The sequence below is a fragment of the Gambusia affinis genome, linkage group LG04 (assembly GCF_019740435.1).
Source record: "Gambusia affinis linkage group LG04, SWU_Gaff_1.0, whole genome shotgun sequence".
Lineage (NCBI taxonomy): Eukaryota > Metazoa > Chordata > Actinopteri > Cyprinodontiformes > Poeciliidae > Gambusia > Gambusia affinis.
This window is the reverse complement of record NC_057871.1, coordinates 31,609,118-31,619,885: the sequence shown is the minus strand read 5'-3', so window position 1 is coordinate 31,619,885 and position 10,768 is coordinate 31,609,118. Positions and strand designations below refer to the sequence as shown.

At 41.2% G+C, this 10,768-nt stretch overlaps 1 protein-coding gene across 1 annotated transcript; it reads right to left on the bottom strand.

The window, feature by feature from the left end:
- Positions 1 to 873: 873 nt before the first annotated feature.
- Positions 874 to 10,749, bottom strand: LOC122829390 (transcription factor MafF-like). The gene is made up of 3 exons (XM_044113916.1): positions 10,679 to 10,749; positions 5,116 to 5,186; positions 874 to 3,376 (listed from the first exon to the last, which is right to left on the bottom strand). The coding sequence occupies exons 2-3, from the start codon at positions 5,146 to 5,148 to the stop codon at positions 2,933 to 2,935; spliced, it is 477 nt and encodes a 158-aa protein (XP_043969851.1). The 5' UTR covers positions 5,149 to 5,186; positions 10,679 to 10,749; the 3' UTR covers positions 874 to 2,932.
- Between the last annotated feature and the right edge of the window lie 19 nt (positions 10,750 to 10,768).

Below are 10,768 nucleotides of genomic sequence, written 5' to 3'. Positions count from 1 at the left end.
GCCACCAGAGGGCGCGCTAAGGGGCGCGCTGCCTGTTCAGTCCAGAGAAAATCTAAGATGTTAACCTGATTCTTTTTGTATTTTTATTGAGTAACTTTGTTTTTAGTTGTTCAGTCGTTGCTGTGATGAACGGATGAATAAAATAAAAGCACACTGGGTTTGAATTGAGGTGAAAACGTTGTTGATCCTGGATGTTTTGACATTATCGGCACGTTTCCAGCTGCTCCTGACGTAGTGTGGGTGGGTGTGTGTGTAGGGGCGGGTGTGTGTGTGTGTGTGGGGGCGGGGGTGTTCGGGAGCAGGACGACTCAGCATATTGAGGTTCCCAGGGAAACCTGAAAGGAACCAGTTTGGAGCTCAAACCAGTTCCTCTTCTTCTCTGAGCCGCTGGAATTAAGATGGCGCCAGGATTCCTGCCGAGCCTGGAAAAACCTGGAGAACAGTTTAAGAATTCTCAAGGTTTGGATCAAATATTCAAGAGAAATTTTATCCAAACGCTTCATCCATCATGACTTTTCTCCCGTGTAGTTTTTTTTTTTTTTTTTTACTATTTTTCACCCCATTTCATGTTTTTTTTCCCCTTCAATCTGCCCTTTTTGTGTTTTTCTGTTTTCCTTTTATTCTTTTTCTTATTTATTGTTTTATCTTCCTTGTTATTTTTTTCTTCTGTCCATCCAGCCTTTCTCTCCTCCTGCCTCATACTGATGTGCCGTTGAGCAAGGCATTGAACCCCTCCTGACCTGCAGCTGTTTTTGTCTCGACTACATCTCCATAAATTAAAACATTTCCTTCTCTCTGTTTTCTTCTTGTTGTTTTTGTATTTAAAATCTGACAAATTAATTCTAATATTCTGCATTAATACTCCACAAACAGTTGTTTTATGTACAATATGTACAACATTTATTATAATTAATATATAAAATAGACAATGTACTTAAATTTTCACAATAGAAAAAATACAGGTAATAAATACAAATACCATTTTTGTTTTGCAGGTATTACAAAACATCCAGCACGATTGGAAGAACGTTAAGATATCGGGAATAAATGCTCATACTTAGCTAAACATGTCTTACTCTGCAGCATGGTTGGTGTTATAATTCCTACTCGTATCTATATTGCTATGAATATTCAGTGGCCTAAACATGTCTCCATTTCTTCAAGTCAACCAGCCGTCCTCTCTGCACTTTCTCTTCCAGCCTCTACTTTCTGTTTCCATCTCTTCCGCCATCTTTCTTTAGCTTTCTGTCTCCCCAGATTTTCTTCTTCTTCTTTTTTTAAACAAACGTCATCGTAGAAAAATAAATGTCCCTCCCTGGAATCTGCTGCGACGAGCTGGTACAAATATGGCAATAAAACACAAACACACACAGAAAAATAATCATACATCAATATGGCCGTTGGCTTTGAGTATTTCTACGCAGCTAATCATTAACGTTTTGTAATCTTTGTCGCCACACAACACAGTAATAATAATTAGACGTGAGAATCTTCTCAGACTAGTCATAAGTACTTTTGAAAACATGTAGAACATCACAGCACTCGTTAGCTTGTCTTTTCAGAATATCTACCTTTAAATACAAATAAAATATAGAATATATATCTCTTAAAAATGTCACTCAACATTTTCGTCTCTGCAGCACATACGGACGTTACAAATAACACAAAACTGGAATGTTTCAGAGGATTTGCATCGAGGCGAGAAGGAGCGACGAGGGTCTGAACGAAGCCTGGAGATAAAGTCTGTTTGTAATGAAACTGAAGCTGACGGAACCCAAATTACTGCACATTTATGAAATGATTGATGTGAGTGAGTGTGTTATAGGTTTGAAAACCTAGAAAATCCACAGCAGTCATTCTGAAAGTGCAGCGGCTCTAAAACAGGAAAGGAGGAGTGGTTAGCTTCTGCTTTTCTTTGTTTGGGTTCTGCGTGAACCGAAGGCACTGCGTTGATGGCCGCCATGATGGAGGAGTACAGCGGGGGAAGTAAACCCAGTAACACTTCCGGTCGCATCTTTAACATTTGAGACGCGGGACAGCTAACAGTCACTGCTATGGTAGGCTAATATCCACTGCTAGTCTGGACGGTGGGATCAGAATATGACAGAACCCAGAACTTCAGACAGGAAGTAGGCGTTTCCCCCCCCCCTTCCTCTCCCAAAATATGTTGTTTTGACACACCTGACTGGACAAACTAAATCAATTGGACGACAAAACCAAACCTGATTGGACGAAATTAAAGCGTCATTTCACGTTCTGCTTAATATTAGCTTAGCTATCACTAGCTTACATCTCTGTGATCGGAATTAAGTCTTCCGGTTTAATTTCAAAATAAGAGCTTCAACATATTTATTTTCTACTGTTTCTGTTCATAATAATATATTCTAAAAGTATTTTGTAGACAAGTTAAAATTTTGTCCAAATTCTGTCTTGACTTTTAATGACATAATTCAAATGTAAAACCACAAAAACAGCTGAAGGTCAAACGTTTGATGGTAATAGAAAGTATCGGTACCGGTATCTTGGTCTTGTATTTACTTGGTATTGGATCAACAGTTTCAGTTTCTGCTGCTGGAATGAGCCAATCAGAGTTTGCGCTGAGGAACCGCCCACTTCCTGTCTGCAGCAATACGGTACAGTAACTCTGGTGTCGGTCCGGTTCAGGTGTGGCGCGAGGACAGGTAACTTTCTGCTCCTGGATAGAAAAGCTAAGCTGCTGTTGCTAGGCAACGACGCACACTTTACTGCACTGAGGTAAATCACTTCCGCTTAACGTGAAAAAGGTGCAGAGAGCATGTTTAGTATTTTCCTACTGACCCAGTCTGTGCATCCTGTGTGTTTGTTCTGAATTTCCACGCCTCTGTGTTTGTTTGCATTGCAGACCACCTGACCCCGCCCCCCTCTCATCCCCCTGGTTCCGGTTCCGGTTCCCCTAGGACGGCTCCTGCTCTCTCTGTTGTTGCGGCTGCTGCGGACTCTTGACGATGGTGATGACGGAGGCGGTGTTGAGGCGCGGCGCCGTGGCCAGCAGCGTGCCGCCGCCGGCCTCCAGGCCGCGGGCGAACCGCTGCAGGGCGGCCAGCCGCGCGCCCAGCCCCTCCAGCTCTTTCCGCATGCCGGCGTTCTCGGCGCCGAGCCGCTCCACCTCCCTCTGCAGCTCCATCTTCTGCTGCTCCAGCGCCTCCCGCTGGGAGACGCGCTTGACGCGGCAGCTGGCGGCATAGCCGCGGTTCTTCAGGGTCCGCCGGCGCTGCTTCAGCTTCTGGATCTCCTCGCGGGAGAGGCCCCGCAGGTGGAGGTTCAGCTCCCGCACGGAGAGCGACATCAGCTCGCTGTCCGACAGGAAGGGAACGTTCTCCCCGCACTCCTGCTTCACCTGGCAGGAACACAGAGCAGGACGGTCGTAACCTTTATATTTAGTCACGTTCCAGCATGACCTCACGCACTCAAGAAACAGCTTGCTAATGACGACTAGCATTGGTTTTAGCTGTCAGGTTTTTAGCATAACGCTCTAAATGTTAAATGCGAAGGTACATGTGATCTGCTACTAATTGCCAACACTTCTATAACTAGATAGGGACAGAAAAAAACAGCAAAGGAGAGGGAGATAGGTCAGTTATGCTAGCTAGCTTGACATCTGAAACATATCGATGTGCTGTGTTTGGGTTCAGTTACATTTTTTTTTTAAATTTGACCCAAACACCAACTGACAAACAAAAGTAAAGCAGGAGGTTAAATTAGCTAACCTACCACAGCTCTGTTAGCTTAGCTAATAGCAGCGATAGCTAATCTACCACGACTCTGTTAGCTTAGCTAATAGCTGCGATAGGTAATTTACTACTGCTCTGTTAGCTTAGCTAATAGTGACTCGCTAATCTATCACAGCAATCACTTATTAATAAACGCAAAGTAACATCAACCCTGTAAACATAAAACTGTAATGGACTGAATGTTCTGCTGTGCATTTGTTTGGTACTGAATCCTGATACATTAGCGTTGTTGTTGTCAGTTGCTATGGCAACAAGTCTGTGTATGCTAGTTAATGTGGCAACAGCAGGTAAACAGTCTTCCTGTAACGGTGAGTTGTTTCGCCGTCATTAGTGCATGTAGAAGCAAGTACATGACAGTGATTGACAGCACTAAGCCCCGCCTCCTGGTTGGTTTTGGTTCATTTCTTCAGAGGACAATATTATCTTGGGGAGGAGGAGGAGATGGATCTTTTCACTGTCATGACATCGAGGCACGTTTAACAACAAAAACTATTTTCATAAAAGTTAAAACATGAAACTTTTCCGATTGTTGCCACATTAGAACCTCAGAGTCTTAAGTCTGAACTGCACCATGAAAAGCTTCGTCAGACTGGATGGACAACATCAAGTCATTCTGCATATTCAGGGTTTTTTTTTAGGTCTGGTCTTTGACTAGGCCATTCTAACCCATGAATCAGCTTTGACGTAAGTCATCAAAGCTCAGTTTGATTTTGTTCCACATTAAGATGAAGAATCAAACAGGATGCAACATGGCCGATCAGACGCCTTGGAAACTACGGGTTAGAGATGGACCGATCCCATATTACTATCGGTACCGGACCAACATTTAAAAAATAAATCTGGACTGAATATCTGTGACCATCTAATTCTGTGCTTCATTAATTATTTGACATTATATTTAGAGTGTTTGTTCCAGTCAACCTGATGTTTGTGTCAGTTTCTGTTTCTTTGTTGTTTATTTTAATTGGCTGTTTTACTCCTGACTGCAGTGACTGAACAGATTTTTAAAGTTTTTTACATGTTTGACCAGCTGGTTCCTGGGTTTCCTGGGTTTAGGTCTGTTTAAAAAGAAAGAAACGTTTTCAGTAGTTTCAGTCGACACTGAGCCAGTGAAAGCAGTGGATCGGTCTGGCGTATGGAAGTGGATCAGATCAGATATTTTTGGGTGAAAAAGATTTTGGTCGCGTCTTCCTGCTGGCTGTGCATCTCTGCAGCTCCTCCAGAGCAGCTGCTGCTCATGAGTGCATGTTTCAGCGCAGTTGGCCTGCAGCTGTGCTAGTTAGTGGTGATAATGTGGCAGCTCTCGTGTTGCTGTTTGTTCTGCCGGGTCATAAAGACGGTTCACCTTCAGGGCTTTGTTGCTCCTCTCTGTCGTCATGATCCGATTGTCTTCGGCTCTTCAAACAGATTCAGACTCTGTGGAAGAAGAATAAAAAAAAGCTGAATTAAAACTTTATGGCTCCTCATGTGATTCAGGCATTGTGCTGTTTTTGGCTCGTTTCTGGCCTGACATTTCCCATCCGCTCACAAGACGGCCGGTCATGCACACTCTGTGAAGAAAAGGAGAACCCGCAGCGCTTTCATGCTTCTCCAAACACGCTCTGTCATTAAGCGCTGCGGTTTGATACGGAGGAAGAGGAGGTTCTGAAAACCCGGCCGCTTTGCTTCTATTCGCTGGAATGGCGAGGGGAAGTTATATCAAGTGTGTCTGGCATTTAGTTGCTCAAAGGCAGGTGTCCTAATCAGTTCGCTCAACACTTCCTCTTGTCAACATCAACGGCTCAAAGCTTTCACTGAGAAATAAAACCGAGTGGGGAAAAACCTGGAGCGGCGCTGTAACAAAGCAGGGTCAGCGTGGGATGACCTCTGAGTGGGATGACCTCTGAGTGGGATGACCTCTGAGTGGGCTCCGTGGCGCTCCACATCACTTTCATATTGATAAAGGTTCTGGTCTGTTGCCAAGGCAACCCGAACACTCGCATAACGGAGGTTATTATCGTTAAACAAGACTGACAAAATCTAAAAAACATCTTCATTAACTGAAATAAATAAAACTAATTGAGGAAAAACTATAACTGGAACTGTATCGTATGTTGGAAAACTAACTAAACACACTGAAATATAGACATAATGTCCTTTATTTTGATGTTTATAAATCATTTATTAGCCTTTCAAAATGATGGGAAGGAGTTTACAAAAGCAGTTTTTGCTCCATCACATCCTGGCGGCGCTACGCTAGTCAGTAAAATATCGACAGGAAATGTTGGGATAAAATGTCAGTCAGCTTGTTGTTCATCAATAATTAAAAATATTATCATCTGCTGAGTATTCATGACCCAAATTAATGTAAACATGATCACAACACTTTGACCTTTTTGAAATCTGCACCTAAAAATTTACCAAAACATGGAAAAACTGAAACTACTACAATAACTGATAAACTGAAACTAAACAATATTAAACTAATTGAAACTAATTAAAACAACCTGAATTAGACAAAGTAAATGAAATAAAACCACAGTGAGAAGCAGCCAGAACCGCTGTGACCCAGACGAAGCGGCTCGGGTTTTTCCCTGACCTGCTTCTGCAGAGTTACAGAAAACTTTCTCCTTTTTCGCAACACAGGATTTTTCTCTGTGGAAAGTGATCGTCCTCCCTCCATGTTGTCCTCCAGGTGAGGCTTTCTAGTCCCGATGTTTGAGGAATAAACGGGCCGGTTCCGCTGAACCCGACCTCAGAACCTCGTCAAGATGTTCTGTCTTGACGAGTCCAAACATGACTAAACCCAGAGAATCACAAGGCTGCAGTTCAGTAACATCATCACATTATTTCATATTATTAGGGCAACCACCGCAGGTTTCTCATTATTGATCACCAATTTTGATTTTGGCCAATACTGATTTATTTAGTCCAAAATGTTGCTAAATACAGTTAGCAACCTGAATCAGAACCAACTTTATTGGTTAAAATCTTCGGCTCACAGCAAACAGACATCAATAAACCAGAATATCACTGAAAATCTGTTTATTTCAGGAACTTCATCACTAAATGAATTAATCATTAATCACACCCAGTCTGGTGACTTTCTGCTTCAAAATTAGAATATTATGTCAAAGAATAAAAAACTATTATTCGTTTAATGAAAGGAATGTTTAATACCTGCTTAAATGTTTTTAACTGACAGATGAGACTCATAGGAAAGATTATTCTAATTTATTAATATTATTGTGTAAAAACGTTGAAGCAGGAGAAAAAGATCAGAATGTATTTATATATCATTTAGTAAATCGGCTCTGATTTCTCTAATTTTGGGCGTTTATGTCAATAATCACAACACCGTCACCAAACGACAGAAATAAACCCAGTTTGGACGTTTTTCCTTTGGTTCACATGAGAAGCGGCCATGTTGGATTTGAGGAAATGTCTGAATGTCCAACAGAATAATCCAACCAGGAAGTTAGAAACTTTAACTGCTGAAGAAAAGTTTTTACCTTCTTTTCTCTGACATTAAACACTTTTAAAATGTCCGAGTAGCACTTGAAGGCACCACGACCAGACAGACTTGGTTACACAATCTAAATCCTGCTTGCATAAAAACTGCATAGTAGTAAGAGCTTCGGTGTATTTAGGGCTCACAATCACTGGAGGATTAGTGCAACGCAGCAACACATCAGGGCAACACGCGTTTCTAAATCCGAGGTTCTCAAACGGTGGGGCGTGGACCACCGGCGGCACCCGGGTCTCTCTCTGTGGGGCCCACAGGACTGATTTACAAAATAAATGCAAAGCTGATTAATTCTGTAGTACAGCTGATGAAGTAATTGTTCTGGGAAGGTTGAAGCTTAAATGAGAGAAAAATGTTGAAAAATGGAAACTATTGGTTTGTTTCCACGGTGATTAGACGCAAGGCGGCCATGTTTGGGTTTGAGGGAAAACTCTGACTTTCCTATTTAGTTATTTAAATAAAAGTGGAATTTGGCAACAGGGAATGTTTTCTCCCTCCTGGTTTTTATTAAATGTGTATATTTCAGGTTTCTTCGTGTCCATTTTTAGGTGAATATAAATTCATATATTTCCTGAATTTCAGCTGACTTTGTCTGTTTTTTTGTGTCTGCTTCACTTTTTCAGGCTGCAGTTGTTTAGTTTCTCCTTTTTACAGTTAAATTCTGTTATTTTCAGTTATTTTGTCTTGTTTCAAGTTCCTCCAGCCTCTTCTGAAACGTCGTCCTGCTTTTTAGGTTTTTCTGTTTTTGTTGCAGCGTTACTGAATTACACGAGACGTTCACAGACTGGCTCCAGGCTGGGAAATCACAGACTTCTTGGAGACCCTCACCTGTCCTGGCTGAGTTTTCCAGGTATGAAACAGACCCGGGTCGTTTCATACCGATCATCCATCACTTAGATTACAACCTGAAGTAATTTTCTACAATCTGTTCAGATTACAGACAGGAAAGGTAATAATATGAACCAAATGAAAGATGGCTGTGTATTTATCTCTACAAACTGAAAACGTTTGTCTTGTTACAGCAGCACAGGAAAACATTCGGGTGGGTCTGGTTGCCCTGCAGTGTGAAGGTAACTTTTCACAGAATGAAAATCCAGTTGACTTCACTAAATGAATCTAATCAATGAATCAATTATCTTCTTCAGGCAGCAAATCAAAGACCAGAAACATAAACACAACAGTGACAAAAATAAAACTAAAAATGATCACAAAGAAGAAGAAACTGAAACGTTTGAGTGTCTCTAACAACAAACAATCAATCAATTACGTTACATGATCAATTAAAATGAGTTACATCATTTCCATTCTGGTGAAATTTCATATATAGAGGCTTCATAATTAATTGTACTTACAGTTTTGGTTATTTGTTTTATTTTGATTGTCTAAAATGTCGTTCAGTGCTAAAATTACAAATGTAAAGTTTATTGATCTTTGAGAATGAGTTCTTGCATTATTATGCCATTATTACCATTATTATATTTAAATAGTCTCAAAAACAATAATATTGTTGATCGTGATCACTTCTGGGACAATTTATCGTCCAGAAAAGTTAATTATAACGGAGCGGTTAGAAAATGGAAGTGAGGTGACCAGGTGTTTCTTTTATGTAGCATTTCAGTTTAGTTTGGGAATCCCGGCTGGTTCTGTTCTGGTTCTGGTTCTGTTCAGAGCATGACTGAGGGAGCAGCTGAGGTCGTCGTTAGGAAAGCCGATGACTAAAGAGTTTGGGACGGACAGAGTTACATTTATTTTAATAATTTAATTTCTTGTTTGAGTAACTGCTTTTGATTTGCATAAAACTATTCTGTTATTTATTTAACCTTTAATAAGCATGAAAAAATATTTTTAAATAATTAAAGTAAGTTTAAACCAATACGTCTAATTACCGTATTTTTGTTGTAGCTATTAATAAAAAAGTCTGTTATTAAAATGAAGCACTGTAACAACTCAATGATGGGTTGGACTTGTGGCTTTGGTTACAGAAGCCACAAGTCTTCTGTATTTAAGATGTTATTTAACATCTTAAATAATGTTTAACGCTTTTCATTATTCACACCAGCAATAAGATGGAGAACTTACAATTAATGTGAAATTCTGTTTATTTTGAAGACAAACAGAAATCCTCTCTGAACTCTGAGTGTCGTTCATAAAAACAGACGCTGCTGTTTATTTTATGCATTTTTTGGTCACTGAACTTCCTCTTAATCTTATGTCATAACTATTTTGAAACGCCAGTTTAAAGGCCTGCCTTGCTTCAGCAGGACTGTGGGTTGTGTAGTTACCTAAACAATTTAGTCAGATCCACTGACAGGAAGAAGCTCTAACCTCAGAATAAACATTGTTGTTTTTAAAATGAATATATATTTAAAGATTTGCGTATTTACATGTATTTTAGGTCTCCCATTTAGACATGATTTTGTTTAATTTCCGTAGAATTGCACGAAACGGCAACGAGAGGGAACGAAACAGAGGTACGAGTCACCAGCCTCCCGCTCCTCCACGGCCCTGCGGCTGGTCCACTAACGCTGGATAAAATAAAATCTTTGCATGGGCGAGTGGGTTTGCTGGCAACAAGCTCCGGTTCCCGACAAGCGTAGGAAGTCAGCGGTCGCAGCGGAAAAAGTGTCCGAGCCGGGCAGGACTCGGGCTGCGGACCGAGGGGACCGCCTCTTTGTAAAGTCAGGGTGATTCAGCAATACGCCTTCTGCTTTAGCCCTGCCAGGACTGCCAGCTAGCAGAAACCCAATAGCACCCACCGCTACGAGGCGAAGCCAGTTCTCAATATTCCGCTTTAATTAAACCAAAACACCGAGCGAGCTGGATGAAGCACTTAAATAACAATATGGAAGCAACAAGTGAACGCAACACGGTCAAACCTGCTCGATTCTTAACCATTCTACCCTTTAGTATCCACTATTCTTGTTATTCTGTTTCAAATAGCTCACAGCGCTCATTATTATGTTGTTTACCATGTTCTTAGGTGTTTAAAATCTACCCGTAAACCGTACAGGAGGAGCTGGCCAGCTTAGGGCGCCGCTGCTGTAGTAAACAGCCATCACGAGTCCCCGGGACATTTAGGGTTTAAACAACTTACCGAGTGGCTGTTAATATATTCAGAATATATAGTTTAGTAGATAGCATCTGTTTATGGCAGATAACACGCGAGGAGAGACGCTAATTAGGAAGCGAGCCTAACTTTGTAAGTATTTCTTAATATGCTAGTAATGTTAACCGTTAGCAGCTAGCATGGACGGTTTAAACCGAACAGCTGCCTGCTCACTTGGCGAGCCGCCCGGTGGACAGCATTCCTCCAATACACGGTAATTACCACCGAATAACAGCGTCACAGCACAATATTTAAACATTTACCTCCACATTTAGATATAAACAAGTGATAATTTACCTGCTGATTCGACGCGACTCTGGCGACAAAATGTCAGTCCGCCTTTTCCGGAATTACTCCGCTGCGCTCTGAGGTTGGATTCTTTCATTC